At 43.1% G+C, this 24621-nt stretch overlaps 3 protein-coding genes across 4 annotated transcripts; 2 read left to right on the top strand and 1 right to left on the bottom strand.

Moving 5' to 3' along the window:
* Positions 1-1753: 1753 nt before the first annotated feature.
* Positions 1754-14657, top strand: LOC147241017 (ubiquitin-conjugating enzyme E2 E1-like). Of its 2 annotated transcripts, none has more exons than XM_086194391.1 (6): positions 1754-1856; positions 4537-4731; positions 5223-5273; positions 12001-12133; positions 13111-13258; positions 13346-14656. In XM_086194391.1, exons 2-6 carry the CDS (start codon positions 4544-4546, stop codon positions 13441-13443), a joined length of 618 nt encoding a protein of 205 aa, XP_086050517.1. In that variant the 5' UTR covers positions 1754-1856; positions 4537-4543; the 3' UTR covers positions 13444-14656. The 2 variants fall into 2 exon arrangements, with proteins under 2 accessions (XP_086050517.1, XP_086050518.1); XM_086194392.1 differs by lacking the exon at positions 1754-1856 and adding an exon at positions 1950-3838 and having other exon boundaries at positions 13346-14657.
* nkiras1 (NFKB inhibitor interacting Ras-like 1) lies at positions 13916-18749 on the bottom strand. The gene is made up of 4 exons (XM_086194395.1): positions 18665-18749; positions 18332-18477; positions 17856-18097; positions 13916-16876 (listed from the first exon to the last, which is right to left on the bottom strand). The coding sequence occupies exons 2-4, from the start codon at positions 18423-18425 to the stop codon at positions 16634-16636; spliced, it is 579 nt and encodes a 192-aa protein (XP_086050521.1). The 5' UTR covers positions 18426-18477; positions 18665-18749; the 3' UTR covers positions 13916-16633.
* Positions 18750-18936: 187 nt separating this feature from the next.
* rpl15 (ribosomal protein L15) lies at positions 18937-22575 on the top strand. The gene is made up of 4 exons (XM_086193838.1): positions 18937-19010; positions 19795-19976; positions 20148-20284; positions 22222-22575. Exons 2-4 carry the CDS (start codon positions 19805-19807, stop codon positions 22525-22527), a joined length of 615 nt encoding a protein of 204 aa, XP_086049964.1. The 5' UTR covers positions 18937-19010; positions 19795-19804; the 3' UTR covers positions 22528-22575.
* The last annotated feature ends 2046 nt before the right edge of the window (positions 22576-24621 follow it).

Genomic DNA, 24621 nt, shown 5'->3' with positions numbered 1-24621 from the left:
CACACACACAAATGATTGTATGACAATATCAGGACGCTTGTGTTTAGTGAGACCAACACTTCCGGTGAGAAAAGGCACGCGTCCAGCAGCAGCGTCAAGTTGCCTTTACTTGTGTCAAGATTAGTCAACTATTTTCCCTTACAAAATAAAAGTATGACGAGAGGCCGTGGCAACCACTGTGACACCTGCTGAGGCTTAGAGTGACAAACATGTCTGTTGGTTTTCAACGACAGTTACATTGTTATTCCCACACCCTGAAGAAGGTGTGAGCCTTGGACTGTTATTAAGAACTCCAGCCCATTCAAATAAAAGCCTTTTACTCTTTACATCTAAATCCAGCAGCTGAACCTGGAGATTTCTTTTTATGCCATCGTAATTCTTCCATTTTTCAATTCTTCTATTATTCCCTTCCATGAGCGGGGGGGTTTGAGCGTCACCAGCAGCATTTATTTCTTCTTTATTTACATTGTTTCTTACCCCCCCAAAAAAGGCAAACAAATATGAGGTTGTGAATTATCAGTAAATCAGAGACAAAATGTCTATCCATCCATTGTCTTCCACTTACTCCTGTTAAGGGTCACGGGGGGGCTGGAGCCTATCCCAGCAGCTACGGACGAGAGGTGGGGTTCACCCTGGACAGGTCACCAGTCCATCACAGGGCCAACATAGAGACAGACAACCATTCACACTCACAGTCACACCTACAGTCAATTTAGAGTATCAATCAGCCTCGTCCCGGCTCGGGTATCGGATCTTTCTGTGTGGAGTCTCCATGTTCTCCCCATGCCTGCGTGGGTTCTCTCCGGGTACTGCGGCTTCTTCCCTCCGTCCAAAGACAGGCAAAGACAAAATGTCTATTTTAAATTGAATTATCACATTAGATACTTAACATAACTAGGAAGAAACAGTCTCACTGGCCAAACAGATATAATTTTCTCACTGTTTTATGGAGTTTTATCTGCCCTTGATGATGATGTTGATGATGATGAACAGCGCCGATGATGAGGCCAGCAGAGGGACCGTTTTTCCTCAGGACAGTGGGTTCATGATGGCTTTTTCACTTGCTGCTTGCAGCAACATTAAATTGGAAGTGATCATTTTTGCTAATCAGTAGCAAAGTAAAGATGAAAAGAGGCTGCACCGGTCCCTGATACCAGGAGCTCTAAGAGTCGACACTTTCTTGAAAATCTGAATGGAGGATTGAGACCTGGAAAAGAATGAAAGAATCATCCAGATCCTGCAGCTGGTGAAGGACATCTGTGTCCAGGCATTAGGCATTCTCAGTTATTTCAATATAAACTCTTTTTTCCCATCATTGCTTCACATATTAGTGTTTTGTTTTTTTAAATATAATAAACAAGACTAAAAGAATCAGTAAATGTGAGGAACAACTGATGGATCTTCCAGGTTAGAACATTTCTCACAAGGCAGTTAATACCTGAAGTCTTGACCATCCAACCCATACATTTGTCACTGGTGGTCTGAAATATTAAGCTGTCATAGCCTAATGATTTTGCACATGGAGGTGATGGTCTGTGTTTCAGTGATTGTACCTTTCCTTTTTTTGTTTTTTTTTGTAGAAATAGGGCTTAAGCAGGACTGACATCATAAATGGCATGCAACTATAAAAGGTCAACACTCACTACAGTTCTACGATTAGATCAATGACGCAATTAAGACAATGAATGAATAAATGAGTTTGTAAATTTTTTTTTTTGTCTCAAAAAAAAATTCGCTGCTTTTAATGTTTAAATGTTGACCGGAAGTGTAATCTGTCTTCAGTGTCAGTAATTGACAGTGGTGCGTCCAGGCAGCGGAGGCACACAGACACACGGGCAGTGCACACACAAAGAAAGGTATCAGATGCGGAATATTTGTCTTACCTGTGCGACCGTTGTCGCAGCTTTAGTTGTTGTTGCTGTTGTTGTGTGTGTGTGTTTCCGGGGATGTTGTGGCTGTGAATGTGTGTGTGTATGTGTGTGCGTCTCCGTGCGTCAGGGAAGAATGGAGTCGCCGCTTCATCCTGTGACTGGCTGCACTCAGATCAGCTGCATGTCGACGGATAAACGCCAGGACCCGTCGAGGGTCCGCCGTCCCCGGCTTGTTGTGAATGTCGTGACGTGGGTCGGACGTGTTCGTAACTGCGTGACAGCTCTGTATCACCTCGCTGACTTGTGCAAGTCAAAGTTAAGTCGCTGGGAGGCTGTTGAGGAGGAGTGCGTGGTTCCTGCGACATCGAACCGTCGGTGTGTTTCTGCTTTCCCTTCTGGTCCACTTGGACCCGGTCCGCCGGTCAGCTGAGGTTCTGCGTGGTCGTGGGTCTTTCCAGAAGGAGCTAGGCCTTCAGCCCAAATGTCTCAACAGATGAGTTCCTTTGTCGCTGGCTAACATGGCTAAAAATACCGCCCATCTGCAGACATCAGCCTCAGGAAAGAGGAACGTGCCCCGGTGACAAGTTCCTCCCTGAGATCCAAGCAGCTGCCCCGGTAAACGTGTCAGCCTGGTCGGTACTCAAGACCTGCACCTTTTCATCGGTCGGCTGATCTCAGCAAACACTGGAGTCCCAGAGGTCCCACCGGGTCCGGTGCTGATGGGGGACGAACCCCAGATCGCTGGGGACCAGCTGAATGTCAAACATTCACCAATTCCTCAACTTCAGTTCACTTAGGAACCGTCCGCTGCTGCTGCCCGCAGGGAACAGAGGACAGATCTATTCAGCAACTGTTTTAATGATTGATGAAACACTTGTGTTTTTTAAAGCAAGCATATAACACACACATATCCAGCATTAGCTGGGTCTGGACATGCTGTGGTCTTTTGCGACAGAAAAGGAAAGTCAAACTCTGGGCTGTTGGGTGAATTAAGCTATTTCAGCTCTTTGGGCTCTGGAAATGAATGACAAGCATGTCCTTTTATTCTTTTGAGCTTCTAAGAATAGTAGGTTTGTCTATTAATCTTGAAAATAATGGTCAGATGAAGTGAAGATATTGGTTAGTTTAGCCAGACATTGCTGGCGGTTGACAGAGTGAATGTAGGAGACGGTAAATGTTGGATTTTGGCTAACAGAAAAACATCTGATCTCTGCCGTCTCTTCCTCTTCCTTTTGTTTCTCCACAAGACTTCCTCTCTCATTTCCTCCTCTGTCTTTCATGAGGTCCTCACTTTCTCCCACTTACTCGTTTGCTTCTTGCCAAGCCTTTTCTCATCGCTCCGTTTCTTCTCAGTCCTTCAGAGTTTCCCTCCTCCTCCTCATCGTCCTTCTTCCTCTCCTCCTCTTGGCACCAGGAATGGAGCTGGTGTATTTGTCAGCTCGCTCTGCTCTGATTAGTTGTTTGGCTGTCAGGATCTCTCAGCCTTCACTTTCCGTGAGCCGCGTGTTTTATTACGTTTTATTGCCGTTGTTATAACTTTTACCCCCATTAAAGTACTGATGCAGCCAGGGAGTCAGAGGAAGCAGCATCTGAACAAGATTTTCTGACTTCAGGATTATCATTGCAACACTTAATACATGGAATGGATGCTAAGCTGTGTGCTGCAGCTTCTGCGTGCAAGGAGTTCCATTCCATTTTTTTTTTTTTTAGTTCGATTTATTAGCACCGTCGTGGGTCTCTTCACTAAAAGCCAGTGGGATTGTTTCATTGGATTGTGGACGATTGAATCAGAAATTCAGCTCAGTGGTGAACAGAAGTACACGAGGCCTACAGGTGATGTTCCTCAATATCATCTTCACTCCCCAACACCACTCTGATGAGGTTTGAACCCCAATGGCAACGGTACGAAGCTGACATTAGGGTTTGAAGGAGCTACGCCGCAGTCACGTGACTTCCACGTCATCCCAGTGAGGTTCAGCCTTGTTCTGTTTTCACCCTGATGATGCTTCATGACCTCAGAAGAACTCTGTAGGCTAATTAAGACACGTAAAACGTCAAAATCCAGTGGTTAATCTACTGACTTATTTCATCCCATACAATAAAAGTCAAAAATATCTTAAGCACATATTCGCCACAGATTTATTCAGGCTTCTAACAAAAAAAAAACCCATTGACTTGGAAATGCGGAAACTGAACGTTCAACAATAATAACTTATTGAGATGTTATGAAACTGTATATTTTAAGTTTTAGAGAGATCGATATCGGTTTGTTTTTATAGATGCCGTACATTTAATCGTGACTATTTCAAGTTTAGTGATTCTCTCCAAACATTTCTAACTGACAAGAGCCGACTCCCAAAAGAATGTCTTCAGTTTCATTACTTCTCAAGATGAATAAGTAAAGAACATCACAACCAGCTGACAGCTCACCGCCACCTGCAGAGAGAGAGACTGCTGGAACGTGTTGGTGTGTTGGATGCATGCCAGATACAGGAATGCATTCTTAGTGTTATTTTCAGTTCTGTGCTCCAGCAGCAGCTGTGGTCTCCATACATCTGATCTTTAAATTAGTAATAGTGGGCTGAAGATGCGTCTGGGCCTTCTTTTTCTTCTTCTTCTTTTTTTTTTTAAAATCTCCTGTCTTGTGTTGCTGCGCGTTCTCCAGGCTCGGTATGTCGGATGAAGATTCCCGTGCCAGCACCAGCTCTTCTTCCTCTTCCTACTCAACTCATCGTCAGGAGCAGCAGCAGCAGCAGCAGCAGCAGCAGCAGCAGCGAGAGCCCAACCCCCAGAAGAAACGAGGAGAAGGGAAAGCCAGTATGAGCAAGACCTCCAAACTTCTCTCTACTAGTGCAAAACGGTGAGATCCCAAATTAAGTGTGTAGTGTATGCTCTTTGCTGTTTGTGTGTGTGTGTTCTTGTACTTGCTACATATTGAGGACTAGAATAGGTATTTAACCAACAGAATGAGGACATTTTGGAAAGGGAGGACATTTTAGCCGGTCCTCACTCTTCAAAGGGCCGTTGGAGGGTCAAGACTTGGTTTTAGGGTCTGAGATGGTTCGGTTTAGGGTGAGGGGCTAGGGAATGTATTACGTCAGTGAAAGTCCTCACAAACATATAAGTACACACACAAGGGTGTGTGTGTGTTTTTATCTCAGACCTTACATCCAAGTTGGGGGTTGGTCCACTGTGTTGTAGTTCACTGTGCCTGTAAGACAAGTTGAAGGGCTCCATTAAAAACCCACAAAAATCCTGAAGCAAAAAAACCCCACTTGGTCTTGGTTTGGTCTGAACTTAGCATGTCTCACAGTCAATTCTCCTGATTGGAGACTCTCTCTTCCTTTTCAGAATCCAGAAGGAATTGGCAGATATCACACTGGATCCACCACCAAACTGCAGGTAAGTCCGTGACGATGCGGCACCTCGTCATGGCCGTTTGTGTGTGTTTGTGTCTGTTGCTTGTCTCCGGCGGTGCTTTGCTTCTGTCACATGTTTAGTTACCGTTGGCTTACTTTGTTTTTACGTCAATACAAAGTGCATCTCCTTTGTGGCAACAACACGGTCAGATCTGGAAATAGACAGAACTGAACTCTGTCTTTGGAGCAGCGGAATAATTATGATGCCATTAGTTATAAAATATATACTCAGTGTAAAAATGGATATTATAATGTTTCCAAAGAGCCCTTCAGTGATACCAATAATCATTAACGTCTTTACAACCTCTATAAACCGTGTTTTTCCAGCTATTAACCATGTTACTGCAGCCTGTCGTTCAGTTTGATGTCTTTCACAGGAGCTTGAGAGTGTTTTATTATTGGCTAATTGTACCTAGAGTGACTCAGACGAGATGCCGGTGATTTTTCCTCACAGAAACCTTCATCACACGATGAGAAAATCCGATGAAACTGATGTTTTTATAGCATCATGATGTTTTCTTCTTGATGGAAAGATGATCCAGTATCAGTGCGCTGGAGGAGAAGACTGATTGGCTTATTTGTCTCTGGAGGCAGGTTTTTACACACAATCCAAAGTCTGATTGACACATTTTGAGTTAATCTCTTGGAGAAATTTGCAAACAACAGTCAGTAGACACGGCAGAGTCGAAAGATTCCAGCTGTCTGGATTACGGTGCTCTGTCACTGACAGCTGGAATTTTCAACTCGCCGTATCTCCCAAGGTACGAGAGGAGTGCAGCACTTCAAAAGATGCAAATATATGAATTGTAGATACTCTGTGAAGAACATCTCCATAATTTCACTGGCAGGTGAACACCCAAAAAACAGAGTCCTGCTAGAAGACTCTCCTTTTCACGCTCTTAACTCTCATGTTGAATCCTCCTAAACAGCCGGCTTTGGAAACTAGAGATTGGTTGCAATTGACACATTGACGCATACCAAATGTGACCTGCATGTATTTATTTATAATTTTTTTGGGGGGGGGGGGGGAGATTAATGTCCAGAATATAGTTTGTCTGTGTGAAACCTTTGTGCGCATAGCTTGCAGGTGTGTGAATTAATCTTCGCATGAAGCATCGGTAGTAGAAAATAACTCCAGTGTCTGAAGAGATGAGTCGTCTTGTGCTTTCTTTTTCTTACATTAGAAAAAAGTCTTCATTCTGTAAATGGAGAGCTAGCATTTTGATCTTGAGGGGGAACTTCTCTTGGTACTGCAACAATTCAGAAAAATATGAAACAATCAAGAAGTACAGATTGATAAAAGGCAGAGCCATAAATATTGAATTGGATAAGAAAAACTCTTATACTATATAAAATTATTATTATAATTGGCAAAAGATTCAAGACTAATTTTTCCTAATTATGTTGTGTATCATGTCATAATTCCTTTAAACCGGATATTTTTTTCTCTAATCCACTGACGACTGGTGACCTCATACTGGTTTTTCATGTTTTGTTTTGGAAAGAAATGTCAGTGAATGTAAAATGGAAGGATTTTGATTGCATAAAACAAAATCCAGGTCCAGGCGCTGGCGTTAGACTTGAATAGTACTTTGAATGGGCTGGAGTTATTAAAAACACATCAAGGCTGGAAACAACAATGTGATTGTCCCTGACAACCAACATCATGTCCCTCACCTGAAACCTGAACTTGGAATGCTTGACAGTAACTTTCACAGCCTCTCATCATGCTTTTATTTTGTAGGGGAGAATAGTTGACTTATCTTGACACAAATGACGACACCTTGATGCTGCTGATAGACTGTGTGTGTGTGTGTGTGTGTGTGTGTGTGTGTGTGTGTTTGAGTGAGTGAGAGAGAGAGAGAGAAAATTCCTGCAGTGTGAAATGAAATCAATGTGGATCGATAAGTGAGGCCACCGTACAAACCATCAGGCTCTTTTTGAGGGAATTCATGACAGAGAGCTGTCCTGCCTCCATGTGTTCTGATGCATCCAGCAGGTTTGGGTCTAAAAGAGCTTGAGAGCCTTCCTTTACCACTGAGTGGTATATAGATCGAATACTCCGCCCCCTCTCCAGGGGGACAGGAATTGCCTGGTGTCACCCGGTTGAGAGTGCACTCACACAGCCCTGCAACATCTGGAGCTGAGTTGAGATGTGATGAAGCAGCAGTGGCGGCATCTTCTTCTTCAGGTGATGGCAGGATAGATGTTGACAGTAAAGCCGCAGCTGGAGGTGTGTTTCTGATGATGAGCTACTGCAGGTCTGCAGTAACTTCTGAGACTCAGAAGCTAACAAAGGACTCAGGATAGACAGCAAGATTAGAACTGCTTGGCTGAACTATTTTTTGTGGGTTTAGATGAGTTCATAATGATCCTCTCATCAATAATGAAGGGGAGAAGGTTTCCATGTGGAAGGTGGGCTCACTGCAGCTGCAGACCCCTTGTCAGCATTCAGCGAGTGAAGCCTGGCCTCAGAGAAACTTGAGGCTTCGCCACTGGCTGTTTCATTCAACATTCCTAGGCCTCTGTGTGTGTGTGCGTGTGTGTGTGTGTGTGTGAGTGAGTCATAAATCTCCATTTCACCTAATGTGCGGAGCAGCTGTACTGGTTTGGAGACTCCTTCCACTGGAGCCAGCTAGAACCTGATGATCACGTATTCATTATGTTTGGCTGGGCGGGGCCTGTCTGTCACGTTATCAGTCTGAGGTTTGCCTGGCCACAAACAGACACCTGAGCACGGTGACACACACCAGCCGTGACTGAGCATCCACTACGTGCTCCTGGTTCTGCCCATCAACATGCATCTGACAGCTGAAATAGACGGAGGCTGTCGGAACAATCAATCTGTTCTCAGTAATCTGTCATTGGGCAGCTGCTCCACTGACCACAGGAAACCTCCTGTCCTGCCCAACTCTTCGGTCCAACCTCTGGTGTTGTTGTCGTCTCTTTCTGGGATTCTCTATCTGTTCATCAGGGTGTGACGAGAGCTGAGCAGTTGGGTCTCACAGATGCTGTCGACTGGATTAAACATCCATGAGTCAGCTGCTTGTTGCCGTCTCGTTTTTCTAGATTGCTTCCTGAAATAGACCAGGACTGATGCAAGAAAAACTGTTTTCCCCTGACTAGTTTGCATGATCATCAGCATTCCTCTTGTTAAGAGCAGCACTATACAGCTTTCATCTGTCATTCATCAAAATAAATCCCACTCCACTCCTTGAAAGCCATTCAGGCCCTCGGGTATTTTTCTACATCCTTAATGCCACTTTAGTGTGAACTGCAGACTTCACAGACCTGCTTCATCCCTTTTTACTCTCCGCAAGCAGACACTTTGTTTGGTATCTTTGTCTCCGATTTGTGTCGTCCAGTTCACCATGTCTTGTCTGAAGAAGTTACCCTCAGGTGTCAGATTCCTGTCATTTCAGCATCAGGACTCATGATACCTCCAGGAGGAACAGAGCGGTTACAGTGGCATCTATTTATGTGTAGAATTTCCAGTGTGGGATTTTAGCCATTTGCAGCTTGAACAACTACAAGTCACTTCTTTGATTGTATCTTTCATTCCTCAGGACTATAAAGTACTTTCAACATCTCCAGCTGTGAGCAAGTTCAGATACACTGGACGATGTCGGTGTTGGCGACACCAGGTCAGCAGACACTGTGGCTCAGTCCCAAACTGGCCCCCAATCCACTCTTTCACCACAGTATCACTTGGTGTGAAATCTCAGGAAGAAGCAATCAGAGCGATACTGAACCACTAATTGCTCCTGATGGCCCTTGGATGGACAGGCGACCTGTCCAGGGTCCTCTGTCCAGAGCCTTCTTGCCTCTTGCCCTGTGTCAGCTGGGATAGGCTCCAGCCCCTCGTGACCCTCAATGGATAAGCGGTAAAGAAAATGGATGGATGGAACTACAGAACATCCACGAAACAATAAGCATTGTTTCAACTGTAAAATAGTCTGTTTTTTAACATGAATATGTTCATGTGCATGATCCCAACTAAGATTTAATAAAGTAACAAATTGCAGCTTATCTTTGTATCAAGTTTCCTCCCGACACAGTTAACTGTGGCATTACTGAAGCTGGCTTCAATGCGCACCTGCTGACTAAGGGTCAGCGGCCCAAATCGCATCCTTGTATCCATGTGTTTTATGCCTGGCACCTTTCTGGTTCAGTGAACGTTTCATTTATGTGTTTGTGGGCAGCCGTCATATGCCTTAGCACCACACCACCGGGGTCTCATGTTTCTGTCGATGCTGTTCAGAGCTGGAGACGGTAAATAACCACGATGACTGCATGTTGATTGGACCGTTCACTCTGAAGCCACTTTGTTTTTCAGATTTTGCACATTCATAGAAAAAAGAAAGGCAGAGAAGGAAACAGAGAGAGAGACTGATTGACGGTCAGGTTTGGTTTACCAGCACATGTGCGGTTAATATTGTTGCAGCAGTGTGTTTCACTGATAAGTGCTTGGTCACAACAAAACACCTGGCACACAGCTGTTTGCACAGACCCTCCATGCCCTTTAATGACAAACTTTATATCATGTGAACCCTCACAGATACAGGGTATTATACAAGTGTGTGTGTGTGTGCGTGCGTGTGTGTGTGTGTGTGTGAGGGTTGTCTCCTCCTCAGTGATAGAGGTTTGTGCTGATGTCTCCATGCACCTCTGCAGCATGTTTGAGAGTACAGAGGTTTTCTTACCAGCTTCTTCTCTTCTATAAAAAGCCTCCTCCTTGAAGAGGAAGTGGCTGGCCTGCACACTCTTGCTACTACGGAAACCCTGAAAGCAGCCCTGAACTCTGAATGTCAGCACAGATGGAACTTTAAGAAGTTTCCCGTCTGTGTGCCAGGCTTTAGTGGGGCACCACGGCAAGCTGGATAGTTGTAAATGTCGCCATTGGCTGACAGACAGCATTTCCTCGTCTCTCAACCAGCTCAACCAGGAGGAAAGAGGACAGTAAAAATCTGTTCAGTTGTCTTGGTAAAATGAATTTCTAGCTTGATGAATTCTATCTTTTTCATTCAGAAACAGAGAAGCATTTCTTTCTAGTGAAAATGTGGCATGTTGCCGTTCATGTTAGCCGCAGTAGAAGTACTCATCCGGTGTTCTACCGCTGCACGAGTCAAATCAGCCTCAAATATGAAACAGCTGACATGTCAGCAATCTTCTTCATTAGTTCAGGAATGCGACGGAGGAGGCTTCTCCCCTCTGAGGTGCACAATAACAACAGCTTATGCAAACTGGGATGAGGTGAAGGGAAAGCACAAGTGTCTAATTAAGGTGGTAGTGCACAACTATACATCAGCTCTTATTGTGACACCCACACTGACCAATAGTCCCGCCTTCTCTCCCTGCTAAGCGATGCTGGCTCGCACGTTGATGCTCTCTTCAGTGCGGACCTGCACAGAGTAACTGTGTGCTCAGCAACACACTGCGTTCTCCTTGCACTTGCTGCTCATGAATAATAGATTGTCATTTTTGTCAGCCCGTAAAAGAATGATCAACACAGCCAATTAGTACACACCAACTCGCACTGAAAACGAGACTTTCATGTGTAAAGAGCGCCAGTTATCATTTGAAGATGAAGGTGGAATTCTTGTTTTGGAATACTTCATCTAAAAGTAGATGATGTAAAAACATTAAAGTAGTTAACAGAAGCTGCTGTTGACTCACTGTCAGGCCCGCTCCTCTTCAGCTTTCTGACCGCAGGCAGATGAAGTTGTTAATCTTTTTCTCTTCATCACTCCCACTCCGTTGACACAGTGACTCACACGGTCGATACGCTGATTTAATGAATTACCATTAAAATGATATAGAATAAATGCTCGGAAGGCTTTCATTTTTATTTGAATGCTTTCAAATAAGAAAAATCCAACACACCACTGACCTTTAAAGATTAATATAGATTTCTTGTCATCCAAAAAAAAAAAAAAAAAAAAGGCTTGTAAATTTTCTGATGTTTTTATTCATTCTCTGGTCATCTTCTTGTGAATCTTTAAAAAAAAAAGATTCTTGGATCCAGATCTGGATTCTTTCCTGGTCTGGAAAACTTCTCTGGTTGAAAACTACATCAACAAGAAAGCACAGAGAGGGGCTACAGAATACAACTGTCTATAATTACATTTGCCCGTGGAAGTTAGTCACTTTTATATTGGCCATCTTTTCACCAGATTTCATCAAACTGTGTGTTAGTTTTTGAGACAAACATGCGCACACGCCAGTTATCTCTTGACCTCCCCTGGTATCAAAAAGGAAAATTCCTGTCTGGATAGGCCTTTTTTTTCTTTTCTTTTTTATACAACAGCCATGTTGACATGTCATCATGAGGTTAACACAGCTGTAGATGGCCAGGAGACTGAGGTGAGAATATATAGTAAGAGACAATAATTGATTGCGTCAGTTGTGTGTGTCCTGCTATGACGTGTCAACGTGGCTGCTGTGGAAAGGGACGACCGATCTGCAGCACACGTCTGATCGTACAGTTCATGTGAAACATTGTCTATCGCTTGTTGCCTGTTCAGCCGCTCTCGTTGAGTGTTTTGCATGTGATTGGTGTGTAATTTGGAGCTCCGCCTCTTAATAAGCATGAACACAAATGCAGAGAGAAACAAATCAACCGATCAACATTTTTTGCCACAAACAAATAGCTGCACGGCTGGCAGCCTCAAAACTTGAATCCCAATGACATGTTTACTGTGTATCGACAGCGCCGGCCCTAAAGGAGACAACATCTATGAGTGGAGGTCGACCATCCTGGGACCTCCAGGCTCCGTGTATGAGGGAGGAGTGTTTTTCCTGGACATCGCCTTCACACCAGATTACCCCTTCAAACCACCTAAGGTGAAACTGGTTGTTGGGGGGAGTTTTCACATTAGGACCCTTTCAGCTCTCAAAAAGAGCTGAGACTAAGGAATTCGTATTTTTGTATGCCTGTGTGTGTGCTCCAAATGAATTCGGACCCCTCTGATGTGAACAAGTCCATGTTGCAGTTCACTAATCTGCATTGGGAGTTCTCCATTGTATTTAAGCCCTCTAGGCTCGTAGATAGATCACATGCTGCAAAGGCAAGTATAGAAGGAGCCGTGTTGTTCCAAGAGACAATTACCCATAATGCAACGCAGTAACGGTCTGAACTGCTGACAGTGTGAGCAGAAAGAGGACTTGAGGCCCGAGCAGAGTTTAAGTGGACCAGAAAAGAACTAAGTCTTCTTTCAAACAATCTGACATTGTGAACACACACAAAAAAAAAAACGGAGTCCCTTTTCTCTTGGGCCGCTATGAGAGGACTGTGCATGGTTACACAGGACTATATATTGTTAGCCTCATAGCATAACTGCCTAGGTCATATTTTGGCCAACCTGAGCCAGTCAGGCACAGTGACTCAGAAGCCTTAGGAGAGTAGAGTTGGGCAGATATCTCAATTTGGCCAACATATGACTTTGGCAATTATGCTATGAGGCTAACGATATGAAAACACACGAAAAGATCATCAAAAACCCTTTATTATTGAGGTGTCATTTTAAAATGTTCCTCTGGAGGGCACCCTACATCATGGAAAGCTGCTCTTTCCATTTCTTCCCAGGCAGTTGTGATGCTCAGGACCCCTCTGGTGTCCCCAATGTCTTAATGAATTATTCCAAACCATTTGACATTGCTGTCAGCTCCAAATACCTGCAGCCTGTTAACTTTGAAAGGCAGTAATGTTTGCTGACCTGAAACAAGTTTGAAGCATTGATGCTTTCAGGGGAGTTTGGGTCATAGTAGCGGAATGCTTTACAGTTGCAGATAACTTCTTTTTCTCATTCTTGTGTATCCAGGTGACGTTCCGTACAAGGATCTACCACTGTAACATCAACAGTCAGGGGGTGATCTGTCTGGACATCCTGAAGGACAACTGGAGTCCCGCCCTCACCATCTCCAAGGTCCTCCTGTCCATCTGCTCCCTTCTCACTGACTGTAACCCTGGTGAGAGCTGGAAAACACACATGCACACACACACACACACACACGTGCACAAAAATCTTGACGTCCCACTCTGTTGGTGTGTTACAGCCGACCCGCTGGTTGGAAGCATCGCCACTCAATACACAACAAACAGACCAGAACACGACAGGATAGCCAAACAGTGGACCAAACGCTACGCCACATAATCACCAGAGAAGCTGCAGGCTGGACGACTTGGGGACGTGGGATGCTGACTCAGGGGGCACGGCCCCTGGTGGAGGAGGGGCGGGTGGATTTTTATCTTTATGTCTTAACTCCTGACATTTTGTTTCTTGTAAGTTTTTAAGTTATCTGAGGTCCAACTATGATCAAATCTGGCAATAATGCATTCTGTGTTCTCTCAAGTGTAGGAGATTGAACGCTCGATGAAATGTCCTAGCATGATTCCTGGTCAACTGTCGCGTTATTATCCAAAGCTCCGGTTGGTGTTCGCTTCCCTTCTTTGAAACTCTGTTTTACACACATAACCGTGTTTGGATCCAGGTGGATATTGGTTGTAATTTCTGTTATGTATAGATGAAAAGCTGTTTTGTTTCACCCTTGAAGAATTAAATATGACCATCTGAAGCATTGCGAGTATCAAATGGTTTACTCAAACATTTCAGAAAAGATTGGAGGCCTGACAATAAAGATGCTACATTTTATTCAGTGCATCACTACAGAGCAGAGAATAAGAGTGAACACAACTCTGTTCTAGCAGCAGCACACCGAAGCAAAACACAAGTAATCCTTGTAGTCAGAGAAAGGGGGCAGAGTCTTCCCCCTGTGTACCAACATTGTTTATTTCCAAGATCAACCATGAAGTAATCGGAACTGCCGTCTTGTCCCAGACGCGTCCAAAAACCAAGCTCTGGTGTGTCACAGTCCATGACGTTTCACAACTGTCTGTCAGAACAGCATCTAGATGACCGCTGAAACTTTAACCAAGCTGTGAATTGATTGCCACGAATCACTGATGCCGAGCGGTTCAAAGTTTGTCGTGACTCATCTGAGCTTCCTTCTTTTCACCTCTCATCCAAGAGCCCGTTCACCCACTTTTTTTTTTTAAACACACTGTTTTCTCAGTGGAGTTTGGATCAGATCAGCTGATTCAGCATCAGGGACATCTGGACAATCTCAGTGCCGACAGACTTCCATGACACGTGATTTTCCAACTCAAGTTATAATATTTTCTGGTTGTACAAATTTCACATTACCTGGTTGACAGTGACTTCACATGATGCCTCCCCGTGCGAAACCTTTGCATTTGGTCTGAACACAACCTTTTGAAACACTGACACGAGAAAATACAGTGGAGCACAAAAACGTCTTTCACATCGTTTAAGTCAAGGAATGTGGTTCATTAAAGTGACAAAAATAAATTAGTTTTTAAAAATAAATAATTCTCTAATCATTTCTACTATTAAAAAGGTGCGCACACACAGCTCGAACTAGTAGCCCCATTAAGAGTACACAGGCTGGACAACACGAGTGCAACATATGCCAGACGGCTGATGAGGAGTCGTACATCAGAGACGAGGAGTATTATTGCTGCTATGTGATAGCTGGGATGGACAGACGCTGAGTCATGCTGCGTTCACATCATGAGGGAATCGGGTGCATGATTTTGAGAGCGTATTGAAGATGCTGCAGCTTTTCTGAGACGCTTGAAGGAATGACATTTTTCAAGAGAAAAGAAAAGAGAAACTTTTTTTCTTTTTCTTTTTTTTTTACAGTCTACAGTCAAATCTAGGTATTAAATCTTTGGTGCAAATGATGGAGTCCACACTGGTCACAACTTTAAAAGAGCAGGTAAAAAAAAAAAAACAAGAACCCACAAGAGTTTCTCATCTGGGGTTGAATGAACATAGATTTGGCCAGTATCGAGGGATTATGGGATACCAGGGTATTCAGAAAACACAAATTTATATTTTAATTACCATCAAAAATACTGTGTCCCATTGAACTGACGCTGATACTGCACAGTACTGGGGTGATGTGTTTTTGTACACAGCACCCGCCACCAGAGGTCCCCGTTCACTGACACTACTTTTCTCCCTGTTAAAGCTTATTCTGATTTTTGATGCCATTGATGGACCTGCTCACCGGATACTGACGAGAGAATAATGTGACCAAAAACTGCAACTTAACAGCATTAAATGCATATTTACATTATTGGACTATATTTATTTACTTATCAAATTTAACATTTTCTATTTTATTCTATCAAGTATATATTTGAAAATTATTATTAACAGTATAAGAATGTAAATAAAGTGTATGGTGTCATTATCTGGCTATGAAATGACCCATTTTAGAATGTTTGTCATATGACAGAGCCCTGTTTAGGCTGGCTTGAGACATGGTTCAGGTGGGCCGCAGTTCCTCTCAGACTTGGCTCACTCACGGGCGAAGCTGTACGCGGTATTTGCATCTTCAACACACAACCTACACTAGACAATGTCGTCACCAGCAGCTCAGCTTACCTCCTAGATGTGTCCAAGCCTAAAACAATTCCAGAAGTTTAACAACTTGATATTAATCCCATGAATGTGCATTTACGACAGAGCCAGGGAGCAGTTAGCCAAGATTAGCACAAAGACCCAGTAGCAGCACTTGGAATCGGAGGTTTGCAAATAAGCAGCTACACCACATAAAACCACACCAGCCACTGAGACTGCACATCAGTGAGGAGCGGATAAATGGACTGTCAAGTAACCTTTTTTAAATTCCAGTTTAAGGAGACTTGTTTAAGGTTGAGAGGTCTTCATTTGTGTATCTGGAAACCTTATGCAGAGCTAATTCCCATCTACCCCTGCTTGAATTAAGCTAAACTCACAACACCCTATCCTGACTCCAGCTCTGTACGTCACAGACATGAGTTACCGTCAAGTCCATCCATCCATTTTCTATACCGGAAATAAGTTAAGGGTAGGGCTGGAGCCTATCCAGCTGTCTTTGGGGGAGAGGCAGGGTTCACTCTGGATGGGTTGCCAGTCCATTGCAGGGTCATCAGGAGCAAGTAGGGGTTCAGTATCTTGCTCAAGGTTACCTTGGCGTGGTCACTGGGGAAGTGAGGATCAAACCAGTGACCCATCGGTTGCTAGACGGCCACGCGACCTCTGAGCCATGCTGCCCCTACCATCATCAATGTCACTGCTCAAAAAGATTTTAGAAAACATTGATCCTTAAATATAAGAGCTCTGGAGAAGTTATTTAAATGGTCAAATCTGAACATAAGCAAACAAATGGTGAATCATGGACAGCGTCAACCTGTTCTAGCTGGTTTCTTCCGTTCACAGGTGAAAGCAGCCTTTGAGCAGCTGTCAAACAACATGTGAGCGTAGGCGTACAGCCTCACATGTCGTTTGACGGCGTGCCTTTGCTCTTGCGTCCCGGCAGAGGGAAGGCCGACTTGCTCTGAGGCTGCGTGAGGCGGCTGGTCAGCTGGGTGAAGGGTTCAATGAGGGAGTTGCGCTCAGTGACGCTCACCTCCCACAGCTTCACCTTCTCGCCACGCGCCCACTGCTGCGCCACCTCTTGATCCACTTGACGACGCTCCCGCAGGTCCGTCTTATTTCCCAGCACAATGACTGTCACCTGTTGACAACACACACACACACACATCCCTGATTGGGACTAGGACTAACTATTCATTTGAATACCAAATTGTCGGCAAGTTCAACCTGTCTGCCTGCAACATGTCAAGCAGTCACTGCCCAGAGTCAAAGATGTCCAACCAAACTTGGAACATATCAGTTGGTCAACCTGAATGTGGTTGCCAATTACTTTGGCATTTTTTTATTCAACTGAGTAGATATTGCCGCTGATATATTTAACTTTCTAAATGTACAGCTACATGGTTTCATTTTCAGCTCGATCTGTAGGTAGGTGTGTGTTGCTGCAAGACCAGGACAATAATTACGTACCATCGAATCATAGAGGTCATCGATGACAACCCTGTATATCTCAACACCCGCCTCCCCCCAGGATTACATAAGTGCCATTGAGCAAAAACAGAAAATGATGATTTACAATTTTTTTAGACCAAAAAGTACAATGAAAATTCCGGATTCTCAAAGGGAATATTTACTGCTTTTCATTGTCCTTTGTTACAGCCATAAATTAAGTATTCCGGGGCATGGGAATTATAATTCAGCTGTAGGAATACAGTAATTTGGGCTTGAAGAGTCTAATATAAAAGGGAATCCTGATTATGATAGGCATGTATTTTCCAACTGCTTCAGGCTGACGGCTAAAATGTAGCCATTGACAATATCTGTATAAAAACAAGTTCTTATCATATTCTTTTTTTTTTTTTTTTTACATATTGGAAAAACATTGTGAAAAGTAACTTTTACAAAAGATTTGGAAAGGTCCTTCGATCATATTGATTGCTGTTCCCTCATCATTTATGAGGACTGAAGAGAAGGAGAGTTCAAATAAATCAGACCAACACAGATATGTCTCAAAATGAATAAAATCTGCTAGATCCATGATGTGCCAATACTTGACTAGACAGCGTGAGGCAGCCCTACATTTCTGAACACAGCTTAAATAAAGGGTTGATAAAGAATACCTCTTTTTTATCTCTGGATTTGTCTATTTCCTTCTTCAAAACATCCACCTTCTTGAAAGACTCCAAGCTGTCTACACTGTAGACCAGCACAAAACCATCTGCTACTGAGTAGTAATGTTTGGGCAGGTCTTGTCCATCGTGGAGACCTTTAGTGTCATACAGCCTCAGCTGTTCCCTAACCCCTCGGTCCGTTTCCACTGAGGCCACATACACATCCTCCTGGGTCTCAGTTGATTCTGAACCTGGAACGCAGAACAACAAATTTAAAAAAAAAACCCACATTCTTTTAAAGATGCAACAGAGGCGCTTCCACAATACACACTATTCAATCAATAGGGTAGCTTCATGTCGAAACCCATCAGTTTAAAAAAAATACATTAATAGTTGCTATTCGCCCGACCAGTACAGCTTCAGGGCCAGTAAAGTGTGTAAGTGTTACAACGGTCATGTTTATGATGAACGTCACGCATACTTACCTACGCTGTGATTTCCGTACAGCAGATGCTCGACTATCGCAGTTTTTCCAACAGCTGCCTGGCCACACACTACAACTTTACAGCCTTTTCCCATTTTTGAGACTCCAATACATCAGTTAAAAGTATGGCGTTATTCATAGATTGATCTGAAACGCGGAAAGAAAATCAATAAACGACTGCTAAAAACAAGACTGTTTGGTTTATCCAAGCAGGCGGGCTAATAGGTTAGCCAGTGTAGCTGACCCGGGTCATGTAAAAATATCAGCAACAAGCCAGTTGTCAACATATTTAATATAAATCCTGCAACAGTCTGGGAAACTGTTCGATACCAACCGTAAAAAGCCTGCTATCAACTCTTTAAATGGAGCACTGCAACCAGAGCGTCCATTCTGCTTATCCTAGTACGCATGCGCAACTCAAGCGGTAACGCTATTCATGAACTTTTTTGTTATTTTTCATTGCTGATTAAGTGTATCCCCCTTCTTTGCAGGTTTATAAAAGTTTTCTACATACAATTTTTTTTTTAAAAATGTGCGAGGAAAAGCTATGTGACTGCTGATGCCAGTTTTTGAAAGCGTACTACATTTCCCATGAATACGACCAAGGAAATACGTCACTATAATTTTCATAAAGCATGCTGGGTACCTTCTCTCTCTCTTTCCGGCTGGTGCGCCATCATGTAAGCGAGATTTCCAATGCCTTACGTCCAAATGCAATCCATTCTAATCATTACTAAAACTGGTTCATCAGTTTGTTTGTTGCATAATATTGTTTTGCGGCCCAATTATCGTGTTTGCGTGTTTCTGAATTATTTGCTGAACTTCAAAGGAAACACTTAAAAGAGCCCCTTTTTGAGTGGTCGGCTCCTGTCCTAGTGCTCCTGTAGCGACTGATAATGCTGGCCGCAAGAGATAATAAACGTGTCTCCTGAATATGTCTTGTTAAGTCGAGCGAATGTTTAAACGTACCCCTTTATCTAGACTCGTGTATTACATGTATTTTCGTTGAAGGGAGTCCGTGAAGTGAGGAGTGATGGGCTGTTTGGCTAACTTTAGCATGCTAGCTATATTTGCGCTAGGCTTGTCGTAAAGTGGTGGTTTGTGAGAACTACGTTAAAGGTGTTACTGTACTAAAGAACCCTTGTATATTGACTTGTTGAAAGGTGGAGTTACGGTTTCGTTCCAAAAGTTGGTGGTGTAAATACAGTGCACTGTAATTCAGTGGTGTTGAATTGTAAGCATTAAAAAGTGATAGCTGTTTTATTCTTTAAGAAGACGGGACATATTGATATGCTGCTCCATGTCATCATCAACCTAAATATTCTACTTATTTATTATATTTTGTGTTGTTACATTTTATTTATTTTAATTTTTGAAATTGTACAGTAGAATCCACTTAGTTGCTCCAGTTTAGTCAGTCAAGACATGCTATGTAAACTTGTCTAACCGAAATGTCTCCTCTAGATAAGTCAACATGGGAGCATATAGGTATATGCAGGAGTTATGGCGCAAGAAGCAGTCCGATGTGATGCGCTTCTTGCTCCGTGTCCGCTGCTGGCAGTATCGTCAGCTGTCCAACCTCCATCGTGCTCCTAGACCCACCAGACCTGATAAAGCCCGTCGGCTGGGCTACAAGGCCAAGCAGGGTGAGTGTAGAACCCAGTTGTGGTCACAAGATGTAGCGCCTGCACCTGACAGCTTTGTCTATGCAATTCAAACCATCATTTCCCTGTAGTTTAGGTACATGCGCTTTGTATGTTATGTGTTTCTGATGAAATATTATATATTATATACAAGTGTTGTCTTTATTTTAACAGGTTATGTAATCTACCGTATCCGTGTGCGCCGTGGAGGCCGTAAACGCCCTGTGCCAAAGGGTGCTACCTATGGCAAGCCAGTTCACCACGGTGTCAACCAGATCAAGTTTGCCCGCAGTTTGCAGTCCATTGCTGAGGTATGTTCATCTTCTCTTGGATGTAAGACCACAGCAAACCATGCTATACTGCTTCATCCCTGGAAAAATTTAAAACAAAAGCAGTTTGTGTGCTGTCACCCCCAACTCTAAATTGCACCAAAAAGATTTTGCAAATTAGATAATTAAATTGGTGAAGCAGTTTCTGTCACCTGATCTTAGCTGGAGTAGTCGCGGCTTCAGAGTTGCACTGAAGAGTCTTAAACAGGATCTGGTTAGGGCCTCTAATTTCAAAATTGGTTCTGGCTATGTTTTGTAGACACCACATTTTTCAGTTATTTTATTTGCCAAAATTTTTGTGGCTGATTCACGGAAGCCTTTTCTTCAGAACTTGTGGTATTAATCACTTTGCTGATCAGCAGTTGCCCTTCCTGATGTAAAGATTGAGAACCTCAAGTTTTTATCATTTTGAAATGTTGAAGCCTGAACATTACTTCTCTTCCACAAGCAGCTGCTGTTAAATGTAAAAACACCTGAATACTGTTAATATTGTGGTTTTAGTGCTGCGCAACAAAGGCACTCAAATATTACCAAGGTTTTACAGCCTTTGATGCTGTCTTAACCAATGAATTTTACTTTCTTCCTTGCTATGACTCAGCACCTTCACCATCCTTTTTTTTTTTTGGTCTTGAAGAATAATCTGCTATAGATCACATTGAAATGTGGTAATTCCATTCTTAAATGTACTATTTTGCAGGTGTCATTTTTATTGTCCCGTGCCGTTGTACACACCTGATGGTTTATAAGAACAAGTTGGTCAGTGAAGGAAAAAAGGGCCGCTTTTAACCTCTGAGGTTGATGCAGTAACATGTCAGAAGAACACGGGGCAAATGACCAATGCACCTTAAACCATGTCATTGAAGATTTGTAGTTTCTTACAGTAAAGGAACTGATCTGTTTCTAAAGAAAGTTGCTTCATCTGAGACCCATTTTAATTCATTTCACAGGAAGCATTATAACTTCAGTTTTATTAGAATGCAAGTAAAGCAATTTGTTCACTGCCAACTAATCAGATGATCTAGATTTCTCCCCGGGGAGCAAAACAGCTCATTATGAGAATGAATGTATACATTCACCCACTCCTGGGTGTTTGGGGGTTAAGGATGTGAATTTAAGCATCCAGATGAGTCTCAAAGCAGGTTTGGTCTGAAATGAATCTTAAAGTTTTAGGATGATTTGATGAGGTATTACTGTAACTTGGTTAATATTTGATTTAACTGAACTGCTCTGTAATGGTTGGTTAATCTGGGAGATTGACAGCTACATTCTTAATTCTATTATTGGATTAAAGTGCAGGCGAGTGTCACCTCAGTGCATGAAGTGAGAGCAGATGGAGTTTGTGCCATCTATACATGACACGCTCTTCTGGCCTGGCAACACTGTCTTGCGTGTGCCTGCAGCCTTACCCACAGGAAGGAATGTGACACTTGGGTGTAACTGAGCTATTGTTTTGGTTGATGTGAACTTGTTGCTTTGAAACGTGCCCATGTTTACAGTGGAACATCATGTCTCAAAACGTGATACGCTTCCCTGTCTGCACTCAAGTCATCTCCATGACAATCATACCGCTTTTACTCCTTGGTATTCGTGTCTTAGAGACTTGGTAGTTTTCTTGTTACGCCAAGATATCAGAAACAAAAACACACCAGTGTTTAAAAGTCATGTCAACACTAACTCAGAAGCCTAAAAGTTTCAGATTTGCACAAATAAACCAGCATTCATTTAAGTGATCAGTTAATTAAACCTGACAGGAAATTGTCCTGTAAAACATGCAATTTGTAGTAAAGGACAGTTGAAGCTGCTGAAAGAAAGTTGCATTTGTAGCCTTCAGCATGTTCTTTGTGTTAGATTAGTCTTTCATGTCACACAGATGTGGCCTGGATGGTCAAAATTCATCGTGATCTCAATTCCCTGTGCAGGAGCGTGCTGGCCGACACTGTGGGGCCCTGCGAGTGCTCAACTCCTACTGGGTGGGTGAGGATTCCACCTACAAGTTCTTTGAGGTGATTCTGATTGACCCCTTCCACAAGGCCGTCAGACGTAACCCAGACACCCAATGGATCACAAAGGCTGTGCACAAGCACAGGGAGATGCGTGGCCTGACATCTGCAGGAAAGAAGAGCCGTGGGCTGGGCAAGGGCCACAAGTTCCACCTGACTATCGGAGGCTCCCGCCGTGCCGCATGGAAGAGGCGCAACACCCTGCAGCTGCACCGCTATCGTTAGAACATGCCACGTCTGTACATTCAAACAAATAAACCCTTTTTATGGTGACCATCTTGTCTCATTCAGTTTTTGTCCCAATGATACTAGCATCAGATGTCTGAGGCCTTAAACTGTGAACGCATACATGGTCTGGTTATTAAATCCACATTTGGTCTGTCCTATTTAAAAGAAGAGGTGATTACACATGATCCTGGAACAGTAAATAATCAGTATTTGGACATTCCATAACTGTCACATTCGTGAGAAAGGGAACTTATCCCAAATTGTTTACTTGAACTCAAGAAAAAGGTGCAAAAACCATTTGCCTTATTTTGACTTTTTCATGGCACTGAGTAGCTTTTGTTGGTTCAGGTAAGAATGGTCCAGCACCTCTGCATACCCAGTGCCACCCCAGCAACGTGCAAACATGACCACTGCTGTGTCTTTCCCTTTTGAAATGTTGACTTAGGAGCCTTTCTAATCACAATATAGATTTGGTGTCCTGCTATAGATGGCTGTAAAAATGAGCTGCCGGATAAGATCGTCCCTTATTAAGCACATAGTGGGTACATCTTCAAGTTCGACATTCCCCACGTAAAGGCTTACGGTCCTCACTTGAATCTGCATGCAAATTTGAATGTCACGACTGGTGCTAAATCACGTAACAGCTACATGATTCATGCTTCTGCTTCCTCCAGGCCGAAACGTGCTGAAGTAAAACCTGTTACTTTCTTACTGCTGTATTACTTAATGTTCCTCCCAAAAAGTATTTACAAATCGTCATAATCACAGAAGCACATGACACCTAAAAACTCCATACTGTAGACAAAACGGGCTTCTCTGTCAGATCTGGGGTTGTTACGGTGGCGATGGTTCTTAGCAAAGTGTTGGTAGTTTAATATTTCGATTCTGCTTATTAAACATTCTAAATCTGCCTTTTAAATGTACAGCTTCATTAGAAATACACAGTAGTTATATAGTTAGATATAGTAGTTAGTTTGCTGGTTTGCAAAAAGTTGGTGTCATATTGATGGTATCAATGCTGAATTTGGTTTACAGCCGTCGGGGAATGAGATAGCATCTGAGTAAGGTTGATCAAAATCGTGGCCGGCATTTACCGTACTTCTTTCTCAAAGGGCGGGGCCCCGCGAATATTGGACATTTCATTCCATCCATTTTCTCACATTGTCATGAATCTTGGTACATCAGTCATTAACTAGGGATTCTGATGATTCATGTCCTCAACTGAGCTCACGCCTCCTCACAGAATCAGATAATCTGAAGTCATGTTGCTCAGCAGCACCGGATTGTTCCTGTTCTTGGATTTGATTGGGCAGATGGGGCTGCTTCCTCTGTGGCTCATGAGGTCTGAACACATGAACAGCTGTTGGCAGTTATACTGTGTTCTGGTTTTTCAAGTTCCACGTGAGTCATCTACACCGCTGTGTTTACTGTCATCGTGGCAATTATCTGCTCGCAAAAGCAATTAAACCAAATCCATCTCTGTTTTTAAGCAGAAAATCAATTTAATGCACCCTCTTCATCGCAAACACACTTCTCTCCCACACCATTTGTATGGGGAAGCTGCCTCATGCCACACGCCAGACCATTTGGAGACTGGATAGAATCTACAGATGATTACCAAAGACCGACAATAAAGATCAATTTGATTCATAATTGATGTATTTAATTTAGTAGTTATTCAGCATTTTTGAATACTTCTGTTCTAAAATCCTGTTGTAGTCACCTTCACTTTTTGTGCTGTGTCATTATATCGTCTCAGGATGGAGTTACAGCATCAGTGTTTTGTGAGCGACGAATGAATGAATCCTGCAGGTCATAATGACAACATTTTCCTTTCTTTCTCCACTGAGAGAATGGGTCAACTGAGAACACAGAAGGGTGGAATGTCCTCAACAGCCATTTCTCACATTACTCCCACTCCATTGTGTCCATGGAAGGGGGTTAGTGACCTCTGATCCATTTTGTAAAAATATGCCACCAAAAAAAAAAAGGAACAAATAGGATGGGTGTGGGATTGCTCACGCCTGAAAGCCTACATTGGAGAAAGCAAGGAAACATGAGCTGGGATTGAAGGAGCTTCTGGAAGCATTT

The sequence above is a fragment of the Aulostomus chinensis genome, chromosome 22 (assembly GCF_037954235.1).
Source record: "Aulostomus chinensis isolate RoL2024-O1b breed Wild chromosome 22, RoL_Achi_v1.0, whole genome shotgun sequence".
Lineage (NCBI taxonomy): Eukaryota > Metazoa > Chordata > Actinopteri > Syngnathiformes > Aulostomidae > Aulostomus > Aulostomus chinensis.
The sequence above is the reverse complement of the archived record's forward strand: the minus strand, read 5'-3'. Positions and strand labels throughout refer to the sequence as shown.